This window comes from Chlorocebus sabaeus, chromosome 9, assembly GCF_047675955.1.
Source record: "Chlorocebus sabaeus isolate Y175 chromosome 9, mChlSab1.0.hap1, whole genome shotgun sequence".
Taxonomy (NCBI): Eukaryota; Metazoa; Chordata; class Mammalia; order Primates; family Cercopithecidae; genus Chlorocebus; species Chlorocebus sabaeus.
Genome location: NC_132912.1, coordinates 24,597,179 through 24,613,753, shown reverse-complemented (window position 1 = coordinate 24,613,753; position 16,575 = coordinate 24,597,179). Strand labels below are relative to the sequence as shown.

General features: G+C 36.9%; 1 protein-coding gene across 12 annotated transcripts in view; it reads left to right on the top strand.

Annotated features, from left to right (window-relative positions):
• ARHGAP21 (Rho GTPase activating protein 21) overlaps nucleotides 1-13,433 on the top strand; it is a 135,281-nt gene extending 121,848 nt beyond the window's left edge. For 8 of the 12 annotated variants that reach the window (XM_008002539.3, XM_037983487.2, XM_073018786.1 and 5 more), the window contains 10 exons: nucleotides 288-430; nucleotides 1,108-1,263; nucleotides 1,354-1,432; nucleotides 1,962-2,035; nucleotides 2,113-2,202; nucleotides 5,200-5,325; nucleotides 5,506-5,547; nucleotides 5,864-5,969; nucleotides 7,878-7,909; nucleotides 10,940-13,433. In XM_008002539.3, the coding sequence (XP_008000730.3) occupies nucleotides 288-430; nucleotides 1,108-1,263; nucleotides 1,354-1,432; nucleotides 1,962-2,035; nucleotides 2,113-2,202; nucleotides 5,200-5,325; nucleotides 5,506-5,547; nucleotides 5,864-5,969; nucleotides 7,878-7,909; nucleotides 10,940-12,634 (2,543 nt within the window). In that variant the 3' untranslated portion in view covers nucleotides 12,635-13,433. Of the gene's footprint in view, nucleotides 1-287; nucleotides 431-1,107; nucleotides 1,264-1,353; nucleotides 1,433-1,961; nucleotides 2,036-2,112; nucleotides 2,203-5,199; nucleotides 5,326-5,505; nucleotides 5,548-5,863; nucleotides 5,970-6,705; nucleotides 6,980-7,877; nucleotides 7,910-10,051; nucleotides 10,151-10,939 lie in introns of all 12 variants that reach the window. The other 4 variants (XR_005235191.2, XR_005235192.2, XR_005235193.2 and 1 more) reach the window with 2 other exon arrangements.
• The last annotated feature ends 3,142 nt before the right edge of the window (nucleotides 13,434-16,575 follow it).

Sequence of the window (16,575 nt, the reverse complement as noted above, 5' to 3'; positions counted from 1 at the left end):
TATGAAATAAAACTATTATTTTTCCCTTTGTTGAAGTCTCACTATAAAGATGACACACTGATTTTATTTTATTTTTGCTGTTTTAAAGGAAATTATAGCACACATTATAAAAGAATGAAGAAGTATAAGTTATATGGAAGAGAACATATTTTTGTTAAATATAGGATGTATTATTTATATTACAGGACTTGGATTTATGTAAACATTGATAAAATGTTTTTAAAGTCATGATTTAAACACTCATTTCCATTTTATTATGCTGTTTTATTTTGACTGGCAATCAAAAGATGATACCAGTCCCCCAAAAGACAAAGGCACATGGAGAAAAGGCATTCCAAGTATCATGAGAAAGACATTTGAGAAAAAGCCAACTGCTACAGGAACGTTCGGCGTCCGACTAGATGACTGCCCACCAGCTCATACTAATCGGGTAGGAGACACCAGCCCACCGGATTTCCTAAAGTCATTAATTCGGTTGTGATTATAATGGGATCTAAGTATACAGCCTTTCAGACAACAGAGACTGTCAATCTATTTTCCTCTTCATAGCAGACCTCAGTTTCCCTAAGTATTTCTGACCTGTAATGCTTTTTTTCTAATGTATTGACTCCGAAATTGAATATTCAACCATTAGGAATGTGTCTGAAATGGTCGGTAACAATTCATCTTCAAATCATGTGTGTTTCTACTTTTAGCATCTTAAAACAAGGATGAGAACAAGGACCTAATTAAGAAAGTATAATACATGCAAATGTATATATTTATGCTAGGATTCATATCATGAATTGATGTTACTCTCACCTCCTTCTTTTCTTGACTGTCTCTTTATTCAGCTGAACGGTTTCCACATTCTCCTTACCTGTTCTTACTTTTTAGAATGTTATCTCTCTGGGGGTCCTTCTCTTTCTCTCAGTCTATTTCTCTTCTTACTGTCTCAAATATCTCTTGCAGGTTTTTTCTATTCCCAGATCTATAATGTCTCTATTCTTTATATTACATAACAGCAATTTATGTTTCCTTTTGGACGAAAGGGGCATTTTAGCTGTGATATACAACTACTAAACATTTGTGCTGCATTAAATAAAATGTTTATTTCTTGTTTTTCAGTATATTCCATTAATAGTTGACATATGTTGCAAATTAGTTGAAGAAAGAGGTCTTGAATATACAGGTATTTATAGAGTTCCTGGAAATAATGCAGCCATCTCAAGTATGCAAGAAGAACTCAACAAGGGAATGGCTGATATTGATATACAAGATGATGTAAGTTTGCTCATTTGAATAACTGATCCTTTTTTTTCCCTTTGGTGGTATTGGATATGAAAATACTGTATTTCTATTTTGTACACCTAGAAATGGCGAGATTTGAATGTGATAAGCAGTTTACTAAAATCCTTCTTCAGAAAACTCCCTGAGCCTCTCTTCACAAATGGTGAGTTAACTCCCTTGAAAGATAGATACCAGATGAAATGGTTCAAGTTACAGTTGGAAAACCATAGAATATTAAATTGAACCAGGACAAAATGTCTTGGTCAAAGGAAACAGGAGGCTTTGTTGAGTTCTCCCTCATGTATTAAAAACATAAAAGTTGTTTAGGTTCATTGACATGTGTATTATCTTGTTCATACATGTTTGTAGCCAAATTAATATTATTGTTACCATTCTAATGGCTTCTGATGTAATAAGGCACAATGAGTAGAAAAATGTTTTTTTAGTCAAGCCGAGTATTTAAATGCCATGTAAGACACTTTACTAGATGTTGGAGGGTGGGGGAAGAATGGACAGGCTGTGTAAATATAGGACGGTTCCTGCAGGGAACTTACATTTTAGAGATTTACATTTCAAAGACTATGTAGAAATATTTCTTATGCTGTGGTTTAAAATTAATCCTTAAAGGGAAACTAGATTACAATTCACCTAAGCAATTTAAAATAAATTTGTTTTATTGTTCTTGTCATCAGATAAATATGCTGATTTTATTGAAGCCAATCGTAAAGAAGATCCTCTAGATCGTCTGAAAACATTAAAAAGACTAGTAGGTATTATTTTATATTTTGGGGGATACAACTAAAATTCAGCCTCTAAATCCATCGTGAAAATAATGTGTTTCAGATTCACGATTTGCCTGAACATCATTATGAAACACTTAAGTTCCTTTCAGCTCATCTGAAGACAGTGGCAGAAAATTCAGAAAAAAATAAGGTATGTTAAAGGCCTATTGGAGAAATGTACTTTTAGTGGCTTTAGTTTAAAAGATATGCTTCATTACTTCATGCCAAATAGTCAATAAAAGGTTTATAAATTCAACATCAAACTGGGTAAGTCCTTCTTAAAATTGTTTTTAAAAGCAAAAGATCCCAAAATACCAGTTGTCACCATTTTAAAAGGATATTTTAAAAGATTTCTTGTATGGTTATTCAGTAAGAAAAATGAAAAAGTCAGAAATTTTACTTCTTTGATTTTTCAGCTGTATATCAGTATTTTGAAGAGGTAAGATATGCATACACTACAACAGTCAAAAGGCCAAATAGAATACAGGGAAAACAGACATAAACAGATAAGTCATTTTCATCCCTTTTAACACCACAAAATATATTCTTTATATTGTCTAATACTCAGTTCACATTCAGTTTTTCTTTTTTTAAAAGTTATGTTAGAGACAAGGTCTCACCATGTTGCCCAGGCTGGTCTCAAACTTCGGGCTCAAGCAATCCACCTGCCTCCCAAAGTGCTGGGATTATAGGCATGAGCCACCATGCCCAGTCCCATTCAGTTTTTCTGGATTGTAAAAGTGTCTTTGTAGGGTTATTTGCTTAAGTCAATATCCAGACAAGGTCTACACTTGGTATTTTGGTTGACAAGTTGTAGTCTTAACTTAGTTTTTTGATGATTATTGTCTAATCCATTATATCATCAGAGATTGTAAAATGATGATTTTCTAACTCAAGGGCATTACTTCTTAAAGTACTGAAACAGTCATTTTAATTTCTGGAGAAGAAAATGAAAGAATACCACAAGCTCAGGAATATTGCTGACACTCTTTTCTGAGTGATTTAGATAGATCAGTTTAGTCGTTGTGCATGTTCTGGAAGTTGTAGTAAGGATTGATATGAGAAGAGTGTCAACCTCTATTACCTGCAAATCAAGAAGCTTACTTCCTTTAGATGCTCAATTTCCTCCGTAGTGACAGGGCTATAAAATGGTTAGGAGAAAAAAAAAAAAGGAAATGAAAGCCTAGACTGTTTCCAGAAATTCATACTGTAGGAGCCAAAGAGTTTTCAATATAATTGTAGCTGAAGTAGTCTCCAATTAATGTCAGTGTTTCCTGAAATCTATTATATCATTCATCAGTACAGAGAAAAGAATACTGGTCTAGTTAGTTTAGAAAGTACTGAATTAATCCTTAGCATAGGTTTTTACTGCAGAATTTTTTGTGTCTTTAATATAATTACATTGAATCTTGAAGAAGGAGTATGGTATTTTATGGAATATTAAAGAAAAATAGAATTTTTAAATTTATGAATAAACTGTACACTATTTTATCAGTTTTATATAGGAACCAGCTGAAACTGTTTACCCAGATAAAATATTACTGTGTATACATATAAATATTAATGCATGTTATCATTAGTCTAAAAACATAAATCATAGTCAAGAATCTAGTAAAAATTTTACGTAAGGCATTTGAGATGGTAGACTTGTGTTTTTTGAGCCACCAACACCAGCACAGATTGAAGAGCAGGATGAGTACATATTCTAAAAGGGAGACCAGCAACATTTCTGCGTGCCCAGTTTTAAGTACACTTTTCCCACACATAGTTTCTTTCTACCAAGCCAACTCTCTAGAAAAATCCTGACTTCAACACAATTTCCTCTTATTCCTCTGCAGTGATGGTGTCGTTAGGTATGTGCTACACTAGTTAACATGTTAGGTGTGCAGCAATTGCTTTTCTCTTTTTTCCAGTTTGGCTTTTTGAGTTCGGTGGTGATTTTTAGCCCCCTGATATGTTTATTAGGGTTGATTAAAGTTATTTTAATCAAATACTGAATTCAAAATATATCAGACATTGTAAGATTTAATGAAGGAAAGCCAAAGATCCATACCTTTGACAGTCTGATAATTAAACAAGGAATACCATATATGGAAATTAATGCATAAACAGAGAAGTATACAAAAGAGTGAGGCATTCAGAGCAAAGCAAACCTAACCAAAGAGCTTCAGAAGATTGGTTTCAGGTAAAAATGGGTCAGAAGTAATATTTCCTACCATTGGGTGTTTACACATTAGTGATTTTGATGTACTAGAGGGAAAATCTGTAACCTTTCATACTTCTTCCACTTTTCATTTCTCAAGGGGAAGGAATTTTGGTTTTTTTTTTCCTTTTTTCTTCAGACAGGGTCTCACTCTGTTGCCCAGGCTGCAACCTCTACCTCCTTCCACCTTAGCCTCAGAGTAGCTGGGACTACAGGCACACACCATCACGTCTGGCTATTTTTAGTAGAGATGAGGTCTTGAACTCCTGGGCTCAAGCAACCCACCTGACTCGGTCCCCCAAAGTGCTGGGACTACAGGTGTGCCTGTAATCTTCTGCAAGCTTTTTTTCCTTTGATTTTAACATTTTTATCAGTTAATCCAGCTTTGGCAACCCTCGTTTTGAACCAAATCAGTTTTTTCAATCAAAGACTTCTTGGAAAAAAAATGAATGCTAATTATGCAATGCACCTTATCATTAATGCAGAAGAAACATTTTGTACACATTTGCTTTGAAAATCCTAACTAGGCCACTTGTGGTGGCTGACACATGGAATCAGAGCACTTTGGGAAGCTAAGGCCAGGATTTCAAGACCTGCCTTGGCAACATTATAAGATTCTATCTTTACAAAAAAAAATTTAAAAAACTTAGCCAGGCATGGTGGTACATACCTATAGTCCTAGCTACTCAGGAGGCTGAGGCAAGAGGATCACTTGAGCCCAAGGGGTCGAGAGTGAGTCAGCTATGATCATGCTGCTGCACTGCAGCCTGGGTGACAGTGAGACCCTGTCTCAAAAAAAAAAAAAAAAAAAAAATACCTTGCTAGAAAGCATTTTTTAAATCTACATCAAAGCCATTTTTCTGTTTATATTATTTTTCACCAAAAATCCTACAATGGGAATTTCAGCCTACTTCTTTAAGAAAAATTCTGGTATTTCCCATTCAGATGGAACCAAGAAACCTAGCAATAGTGTTTGGTCCAACCCTTGTTCGAACATCAGAAGACAACATGACCCACATGGTCACCCACATGCCTGACCAGTACAAGATCGTAGAAACGCTCATCCAGCACGTAAGTTCATGCTTCATCCCTACAAGAAAATTCATTTTCACGGGCAGCCACTATGTGGTCAGAGAGGTTGGTTGTAATATTTTTCCCTAAGAAAATTACCCTTTTTCTATACTATCCTCCAAGATCTCAATATATTTAAAGGCTTGTTTAATTTCTCTTCTTACCTTTTTTAAATTTTAGCATGACTGGTTTTTCACAGAAGAAGGTGCTGATGAGCCTCTTGTAAGTATTGTCCGTCAGCATTTGTACTCAGTTAGTTTCATTTGGGACACAAGATCCTGGCGCGCCAACAATGTCAACTTCCTGCTTTGTATGCTATTGTCCGCTTTGCGCCCTGGAAGCAGGTCTCTAGCTCAGTTTCTGATCTAATGAATATACCAGTACGGTGCTTATTTTGCAGTTAATTATGCGTAAACAATGTAAAAACATTAAGCACAGGTGCTTTACTTAGTAATGTGTCTTTTACTAAATGTTGTTTAAATTTTAAAGAAAGTATCTTTGAAGAGATGATGAAGAGATCTTTGTTTATTAACCATAGACAACAGTGCAGGAGGAAAGCACAGTAGACTCCCAGCCAGTGCCAAACATAGATCATTTACTCACCAACATTGGAAGGACAGGAGTCTCCCCAGGAGATGTATCAGGTAACTCTTGCCTGGGCAGTCTTGACCTCTAGGCTGAAAGCTACATTCTTACAATATGAAAGAGCAAATCAATCATAGTGAATTGTTACTTATGATTTTTTTCTTTTTCTCTTCCTTTCTACTAATAAAAAACCTTAATCTTCCTTTTCCGATTGATCTGAATTATCTTCCAGTGACTCTAATGCCATTGGCAGTGCATGCAGTTGTAATGTAATGTTTGTCAGAATGGAACTATGAGGGAAATGAGCATGCAAACCACTGTTTTGTTCTTTTTTTTTTTTTTTTTTAATTCACAGTTTCCATGTAATAGTCATCACAAGGTAAAACAGATATATGCTACTGAGTATGTGGTTGCTGTGATGGCAGAAAGTATGATCTGGGCTGTATAAGTAGTTCTTATTCTTGAGCCAGGAGTTCTGTTTAAAAGCAGCAAGTTAAATCTGTTGAACTGGTAATGGGCTCCATTTTCATAAATAACAGTGTTTTATTTGTCACAGTAAAAAGCCAGCCTATTTGAGATTTATTTTCTTCCGTTTCCTGTTGCCACCCTAATGCTTGGTTAAGTATTAGTTCTTCTAGGCTCTTTTGAATGAAAACTTTCTCCTGCCAAACTGTTGCACTAATCTAGCATGTTGTTTTACACAATGTTCTCCCTTTGTCTCTAGTTCTTGTTTTAGTCCTAAAGGGTTTTTTCAGCTCTTACTGACACAGGCAAATCTATACTGATGTTGAACAGGCGAAGTGGGAGGAGTCTATCACACGGTAATGTCACTAGTGGATTCTGTGATGTCCCTGATGGACAGCTGGAACTGTAGGAAGAAGGAGGACTGTTGTCCACACTGTAGCTGCCTTGTCTGCAGAAACCCCCGATTCTTGTAAATGCAAACATAGTTGATCTGTGGTGTAAAGTTTCTCTTAAGATTATTGTAAACAGATCAATACTACTTTCTTAAAAGTTTTTCTGCTGTTTCTTGTTATTTCTGAAGCAGACCCTGAGGAGAAATAGCATGGTATGGTCTACCAGTTCTTAAAGTCATAAAGCATTTAGCCATGTGTTAAAAGGGGCGTGGCATGGGGCTCAGCTCATTATTCTGAAAACCAATTTCCCTAATGTTGAAAGATGAAACTGCAAAATTGGTATTATCCTGAATATTGCTAGCCCCTTCCTACCCTCTTTATAATTGTATAATCTGAGTTTTTGCCAGACAGTAAAATTATGGTCTCCATTTTTCCATTTCCATAATAGCATTTGTTAACAGATAATTGTAAAACTGGTAGCAAGTTAGTCAAAAGGATCCCTCACTGCACTGCTATGGAACTGGGGTCTGAAGCACAAAGATAAACATTATTTATTATAAAACCAAAGTGACCTGGAAGCAAGATTATCTTAATGCCTCTTTTGCATCCATACGTGTACAGCATAATGCTTAGAAAATTTAAGTCTGACAAAAATCAAACACACCAGTATGAGTGTCTCAATTGTAGCTAGGGCGGCCAACACTCTTAAAAGTTCTACATTGTGTATCAGTCTCAGATACAGGATGTGGTACATAAAAAAACAAACAAAAAACATTGTTGTTACACTGTCCTCAAGCTTCTTTATTGCTAGATTTAATATTTAGAAAATCTAATAAACACGAGTATTTCTGTTTTTGTTTAGTACAGGGCTCCTTTGCCATTTCTATCATTGAGCTGGTTCTGCCTACAATTCACAGCATCCTTTCATGGCGGTGGCTTTCTGTGGTGCAGCTTGCATCTTTGTGAGCTCTGACTATCCACTGTGTTCTATTGTTTTGAGTTTTGCTTTCACATTTTGTTCTGTGCCTGTCTTTCCATAAGTTTTGCATTGTTTGTGGAAAGCAATAAAGATTGGCTAATACTGACCATGTTTTATTTAACTCTTCACAGATTCAGCTACTAGTGACTCAACAAAATCTAAGGTAAATTGTTTCATACAATTTGAAATATTTTAGGGGGGAATTGTTGATTGTTATGGTTGATATTCAAATGCATTCCTCTCTGTGTCTAATGACACAGAGCAACAAAGTATAATAAAAAATGAATTCCTAAAACAATATATGATAGAAGAATACTGGATTTTGACTTGGAATACAAACTCAAAAGTTCATATTCTTCTCATTGTGCAGTTTTGGCATAATACAAAGATCTAGGCCATTCTTTAATGTGAAAATTAGGTCCTAACATATACAGAAGTGAATAATAAAACGAGAAGCCTCCCCGCACCCATCTCCAGCTCCAATAATTATCAGCACTCGGCCAGCTCTGTTTCCTCTGCATGCCACCTGCTTCCCTCCCTCTAGGACCATCTTTACACAAATCCCAAACATCGTATCATCTGTAAATATTTCAGAAGTACTATCAATTTTTTTGTTATGCATTTTTACACTATAGTCTTGCCTTTTCAGTGAAATCACTAATTTTTTAATAATATTTTTACACAATCTGTGTTCCCTCAATTATACAACTTTTTGAGTAGTTTGTGGGATGTTTATAGTTCTTAGAAAGTTTTTTGTCAAGTCAGTGGATCTAAATTTTGCTCTGTTGAGGCAGTAGCAACTAGAATTGTCAGACTTCTTAAAACATTGTTATATTTTGTAATGAGACATGAATTTTACGTATCATGTTTAAATATCATAATAGGACTCCATATGATTAAATTATAATTCTTCCAAAAATATTTTATCATGTCTCTGTTACTTGTGATGTTCATCTTTTCGCCCAGCTTTTTATCTTGAAAAATGTTAAACCTACAGAAAAGCTGCTAAAATGATAGCACCCAAATCCTTTACCCTAGATTTATCAGTTGTAAATTCACACTTTTTTCCTGAATCATTTGATAGTTACTTGTAGAGATTTTTCTGAATCATTTGATAGTTACTTGTAGAGATAACACTACACCTAAATACTTCAGCATATATCACCAGAGAATTGGGGCATTCTCCTATATAATTACAGAGTAATTTTCATACTCAGGAAACTAACGTAGGTACAACACATTATTATCTAATGTGCAGTGTTTATACAGATTGTCCCAGTAATATTCTTTACTTCCTTATACAGAATGCAGTCAAGGATCATTCCTTGCATTTCATTGTCAAATCTCTTTAGACTTCTTTAATCTAGAACAGTTTTGTTAACTCTGTTGAAATCCCTGCTTTTCCTTTCTCTAGGTGCATTTTTCTTAACCTGTTATTACAATAGCCTTTTCATCTTATCTATAGTGGTGTTATATCATGCCTGTAATATAGTGGATATCCCAATGATATGAGTAACTACTTCTAACAGTCTCTGTAGAAAAGTAGAGTAATTTGCCCCAACACGTATATGATCATAGAATTGTAAAGAGAACCTTAAGGAAATCTTAAAGACAGTATAATCTAATTGCTTCTCGCCATGGAATTGAGATGTTTAAAAGTGAATCACTTGCTTGTACCCAGCAAGCTAGAGAGGATGGACATCAAGGTCTCCCAGTTCAGAGCCCAGTCACAACTATTAGTCTTTAGCAAAATGTGGGGAAATGTGCTGGATAATGACGAAAGTCTTTATAACATAAAAACAAAGTTATATTCATCTGTGATTTCATTTTGGTGAATTATTTGATAGAACAGCCTAAATTTTTACTTTAAATAGAGCAGTTTTAACTTGTCTAAGATTTTTAGGCAATAGAGAAATATACTGTCGGCTTCTGTTACTCAGCGTACCTCCTGCCTACCTGCTTGTCTCAAAAAGTGTGGTTAAACCAGCAGATATTTAGGAACGAATTAATAGTTGCAATCGAGAACCTATTATATCTAGATGCAGTGGCTCATGCCTGTAATCCTGGCACTTTGGGAGGCTGAGGTGGGAGGATAGCTTGAGACTAAGGCTTCTAGACCAGCCTGGGCAATATGGTGAAACTCCATCTTAGAAAAAAATTTTTTTAAAGAACCCATTATACATAGCAAATAACTTTCCCAATAACAGTACACTAAAGTGTTTCTGTGGTAAGGATTTATTTTTACTTATGTTAATTGATCTTTCCTTCCTGCCTTCCTGAGATGGGTTCTCACTCTGTCACCCAGGCTGGAGTGCAATTGTACCCTCATGCCTCACTGCAGCCTCGACTTCCCCAGGCTCAGGTGATCCTCTGACCTCGACCTCCCAAGTAGCCAGGACCACAGGTGCGTGCCACCATGCCCAGTTAATTTTTTGTAGAGACAGGGCTTCACCATGTTCCCTAGGCTGGTCTCGAACTTCTGGGCTCTAACAGTCTACCCGCCTGGGCCTCCCAAAGTGCTGGGATTACAGGCATGAGCCACCACACCTGACCTGTTTTTTGAATATTCTAATTCCGTTGTTACCTTGAGATAAATGAAGACAATACCAGCCTGATTTACTTAAGGCAGATCCTTGAAGATCCCTCCTGGATGAACTAATGGAAGACCAGAGTTCCCTTATCTCAGTGAGCTTATCTGATACAGTATCTATATCATGTGATACCTGTAATTAGAAAATTAAAGTCAGTCATAAACATTTAATAACCTATATCAGACTATGATGTTTGACCATGTCACAATATTGGTTAACCTATCTCATGCCTGTGTTCCAAATGAAGGAAGTGAAGCAGGCCTGGGCACTGTGGAAGGAGGGAAGGTCAGGTGTTTGGGGGATATTGAAAGGAATTAGCACTAAGCAGAGACTGTTTGCCGGAAAGGCAGATGTGTATGAGCTGTGGTTTGGCAGTTAAATACCACCAGGTAGAAGTTGGACTCATTAAATAAAAATTTGGCTTTGGTGCAAGGTAAAAAGAGATATTTAAAAAAAAAAAAAAAAAGCTAATTGCATTGTTGATGCTTCCAGAGCTTTAGTAGATAATAATTTGATAAGAAATATTTGGGAGACAAGCTTGTCGGAACATGAACTCAGCTGCATTCTCATGCTCAGAGTCTTTCTTCTCTCTCGCCTCCCAGGGTTCTTGGGGATCTGGCAAGGATCAGTATAGCAGGGAGCTGCTTGTGTCCTCCATCTTTGCAGCCGCTAGTCGCAAGAGGAAGAAGCCAAAAGAAAAAGCACAGCCTAGCAGCTCAGAAGATGAACTGGACAATGTATTTTTTAAGAAAGAAAATGTGGAACAGTGTCACAATGATACTAAAGAAGAGTCCAAAAAAGAAAGTGAGACACTGGGCAGAAAACAGAAGATCATCATTGCCAAAGAAAACAGCACTAGGAAAGACCCCAGCACGACAAAAGATGAAAAGATATCACTAGGAAAAGACAGCACGCCTTCCGAAGAACCCTCACCGCCACACAACTCAAAACATAACAAGTCCCCAACTCTCAGCTGTCGCTTTGCCATCCTGAAAGAGAGCCCCAGGTCACTTTTGGCACAGAAGTCCTCCCACCTTGAAGAGACAGGCTCTGACTCTGGCACTTTGCTCAGCACGTCTTCCCAGGCCTCCCTGGCAAGGTTTTCCATGAAGAAATCAACCAGTCCAGAAACGAAACATAGCGAGTTTTTGGCCAACATCAGCACCATCACCTCAGATTATTCCACCACATCATCAGCTACATACTTGACTAGCCTGGACTCCAGTCGACTGAGCCCTGAGGTGCAATCTGTGGCAGAGAGCAAGGGGGACGAGGCAGACGACGAGAGAAGCGAACTCATCAGCGAGGGGCGGCCTGTGGAAACCGACAGCGAGAGCGAGTTTCCCGTTTTCCCCACAGCCTTGACTTCAGAGAGGCTTTTCCGAGGAAAACTGCAAGAGGTGACTAAGAACAGCCGGAGAAATTCTGAAGGAAGCGAAGTAAGTTGCACCGAGGGAAGTTTAACATCAAGTTTAGATAGCCGGAGACAGCTCTTCAGTTCCCATAAACTCATCGAATGTGATACTCTCTCCAGGAAAAAATCAGCTAGGTTCAAGTCAGATAGTGGAAGTCTAGGAGATGCCAAGAATGAGAAAGAAGCACCTTCATTAACTAAAGTGTTTGATGTTATGAAAAAAGGAAAGTCAACTGGGAGTTTACTGACCCCCACCAGAGGCGAATCTGAAAAACAGGAACCCACATGGAAAACGAAAATAGCAGATCGGTTAAAACTGAGACCCAGAGCCCCTGCGGATGACATGTTTGGAGTAGGGAATCACAAAGCGAATGCTGAGACTGCTAAAAGGAAAAGCATCCGGCGCAGACATACGCTAGGAGGGCACAGAGATGCTACAGAAATCAGTGTTTTGAATTTTTGGAAAGTGCATGAGCAGAGCGGGGAGAGAGAATCAGAACTTTCAGCTGTGAACCGGTTAAAACCAAAATGCTCAGCCCAGGACCTTTCCATCTCAGACTGGCTGGCCAGGGAACGCCTACGCACCAGTACCTCTGACCTTAGCAGAGGAGAAATCGGAGATCCCCAGACAGAGAACCCAAGCACACGAGAAACAGCCACGACCGACACACCTTTGTCTTTTCAGTGCGACACAGGCAGTTCTTCCAGCACCTTGGCTTCAACCAACAGGCCCCTTCTTTCCATACCACCGCAGTCATCTGACCAAATAAACGGAGAAAGCTTCCAGAACGTGAGCAAAAATGCTAGTTCTGCAGCGAATGCCCAGCCTCGTAAACTGTCTGAAACCCCAGGCAATAAAGCAGAGTTTCATCCCTGTCTTTAAACTGGGGGTATGCCCACTATAGCAAGTAAAAAAACTACTGTTACACGTTCCAGTAACTCTGTCAATATTTTCTTGTATCAGAATTGTTATTATGCAGCCTTCATTTGGGCTGGTTTCATCATTTTGCACTGTGAAATAGCTTTACAGTGCATTACTACAGCCAGAAGAACATATATATATATATATTTAAAAATATATCAGATAGTTGCACACAAATGAGCAAGGTATTTGTTGCAACTTACTACATAGCATATACCCAAAATCACTGAAGAAAATCGCTGGCATCAGTGTGCAGCAAATTTGTTCTTTTGGTTTCATCACTAACAAACAAAAGTGCCTCATCATAAAAATACAGTTGGTTTTTAGGGTGCCATATTGTTAAAATTAGATAACTTACATTGAATAAATGAATGCGTTTTATCGGTAACAAATTTCATTACATTTACCAGTTTTAACACAGGTGGATACAGAACTTCCATTCTTTAGTCATTCCAGGTGGATCTGAGTTTTATATTCAAACTTTTAATACAGTTTTTGAGTTTTGTGTGACTTGAATTTTTAATCTTTCTGTAAAATACGTAACTTAAATGAACATATTAAATGTGTATCTTTTCTTCAGATACCAGATTTGATATAAATGCTGTAACATAGGTGTGTAGATAGTGGATCCTGGATGGAACTGGCTTCTTTATCGAGAAGAATATAATTCTGCATGAAGACTTAATGAATCCAAACCTGTGTCATGCCTGTGTGCATACCCAATTAATTAAACACTGGAAATAAACATTGTTTTGGTGAACTTTGCATGGCTTGAAACTTATTCTGATATATTTTTAGATGTCATCCATTTATAACTACCTTACATGATTAAAAAGGTACCTGACTTTCAAAAGGCACCTACTATATTTATACATTCCATCTTCTCCTCTTTCTTGCTGTGGTGGGCAGAGACTCTTACAGGTGCTTACATTAGCCTAACCTCACTTGTCGACAGATAGTATTTAATTCTTCTAGGGAAAGTAATGTATGTTAATGACCTTTTCGTGAGTGAAACAAATGAGTTTGGAGTCACTCCAACTCTACTTCCTAGATATGTGAACTTGAACACATTATTTAACTTCTCTGAATTTGTTTTCTCATATAAACAGTGACAATATTACTACCTATTATAAGGGCAATTAGATTTAAATGAGATACTGTTCCACTTACAGTGCCTGCCACACACTAATTTCAAAATAGAACAAAGCTGTTGTTTGTAGTAATGGTTACAAAAAAATCTCAGACTGTTAAGGCTGAGAAGGACCTTAATCATCAAATCCAGAGATTCTCAACTGTCAAATCTGATACTTTCTTAAAAGTATTTTGAAATTTCCCCTTTACCATCATGAAATGAAATTCATAATATATCTAAACATAACTTTATATTCAGTATGTTATGATATAGACTATAATTCCCTATTACAGTAGAAAAGAAAAAAGTGATTTATAATAAATTTTTCAATATGCAAATGCTCAGGTACAACTACAGCACAAAAATAACATAATGCAATAGTCAGATGTTTGCTCCAGGATGTAGAATCACAATGGTAACTACACATGGAGATGGTACCATGAATAGTTTGCTGCTGGTGATAAGATTTTACCAAGAGTCATGCCCTGCTTTTGAAGTTTTGAACAAAATAAAGCACACACTTCCCTTAGTTTACATGAAGGGGAGTTCTTGGAAAAATCAGTATTATTAAAACTGTCAAAAACACTTTTTACTTACATGTTTTAAAAGTTACTTTCAAGGCTGAAATGGTTTTATATTATTCATTCTTGCTCCTAAGTTTATTTTTTCTATTTTTTTTTCTTTCTTTCTTTGGAGACAGAGTCTCACTCTCAGCCTGTTGCCCAGGCTGGAGTGCAGTGGTATGACCATCACAGTTCACTGCAGAGCTGCGACTATAAGCATGTGCCACCATGCCCAGCTAACTTTTGGGGTTTTTTGTATTATTTGTAGAGATGGGCTTTCTCCATGTTGCCCAGGCTCATCTCAAACTCCCAGGCTCAAGCGATCCGCCTGCCTTGTCCTCCCAAAGTACTGGGATTACCGGCATGAGCCACCATGCTCAGCCTTTCTTTGGCTTTAATTTGTTGGACTTTTTAACTTGAGACGATTGCTTAGAAAATTGATTTTTAGTTGTTTTCTAATATCTGCGTTTTAAGGCTATATGCTGTATTTTTATTATTCATTTCAAAATGTTTTCTAGTTTCCATTCTGATTTTTTTCTTTAACCTGTGAATTACTTAGCAATATACTGCTTAATTTCCAAACGTTTGAAACCTTTCTAGTTATGTTGACTCCAGTATAATGTTACATTATCATTAAACATATATTCGAAATTGAGACATCAATTTTGACCCAGTATATAGTCAATTTTGAGAAATATTACATGATTGCTTGAAAAGAGTATGTATTCTATCCTTACTGGATGCTTTCTGTTTGGTTTATTAGGTCAAATTGAATCATGTTTTACAGATCTAGATTATTACAGATTTCTTACCTGGCTCTTACCAGTTCCTGAGAAGTGATAGAATATTATGATATGAACGTAGATTTGTGTATCTTTTGTGTCAGTCTTTTATTTTGAAGTTAGTTTACTGAGTGAACATAAATTTAGAATTGTTATGTCTTTGTGGTAGATTGACCCTTCTATTATGAAATGTCCTTCATAATCAGTCTCAACCAAAGCTTTATTGCCTTAAAGTATTTTATATATTAATGTAGCTATATTACTTTTGTTTAGTATTTGCATAATACATCGTTTTTATCTGTTTTAATCCTTTTGTATTTTTCTCATAACAGCATATAGATTTTCTTTAAACATAGTCTAAGTTGGAATACGTAGCCCAGTTACATTTAATATAATTATTTATGTGTTTGGATTCACATCTGCATCTGAACCATTTGTTTTCTCCATGACCAGGGCATTTTACATACTGTTTTCTCTTGTTTTTTGCCTCTTTTGGGTTAATATTTTTATTATAGCATTTCACCCTTCTATTACCATATTTATATATTCTTTTAGTGACATCCTTGACTTAACCAAATATAATTTAAGTTGGATTCTACTTCTTTGTGTGTGTATTTTTTTGTAGAGACCGGGTTTCGCCATGTTGCCCAGGCTGGTCTCAAACGCCTGGGCTCAAGCGATTTGCCTGCCTTGGCCTCCCAAAGTGCTGGGATGACAGGTATGAGCCACTGCACTGACATGGCACATTTTCAGCTTTACTAGGTTTTGTCAAATTCATCTCCAGAGTTCACCAACCATGTATGAGGATTCTCATCTCTTCAAGGACACTAGGTACTGTCAGTGTTTAAAAATTTTGTTTTTAAAACAAAGTCAATGGGGGTGAGGTCTCTCACTGGTTTACATTTCCTTTCCTGCATTACTAGGGAAGAGACCATGTTTCAGATGTTCATTGGCTATTCTGGTTTCCAACTGAATTAACTTTTTAATTTTAATTTTTATTTTTTTGGAGACAGAGTCTCGTTCTGTCCCCAGGGTGGAGTGAAGGGGCATGATCTCAGCTCACTGCAACCTCCATCTCCCGGATTCAAGCGATTCTCCTGCCTCAGTCTTCCGCGTAGCTGAGATTACAGCTGCGTGCCATCACACCTGGCTAATTTTTTGTATTTTCAGTAGAGACAGGGTTTCACCATGTTGGACAGGCTGGTCTTGAACCCCTGAGCTCAGACAGTCCTCCCGCCTCAGCCTCCCAAAGTGCTGGGATTACAGGCATGAGCCACTGCGTCCAGCTATGTGAACCTTTGACCATATTTCTGTTATCTTTTTCTCACAGATCTTTACAAGATCTGGACACTAATCTTAATTTCAGATCCCCTCTTTCCGTCTATAGTTTTTAAACTTGGTTTCAGGTGTTTCTTTGCATAGTTT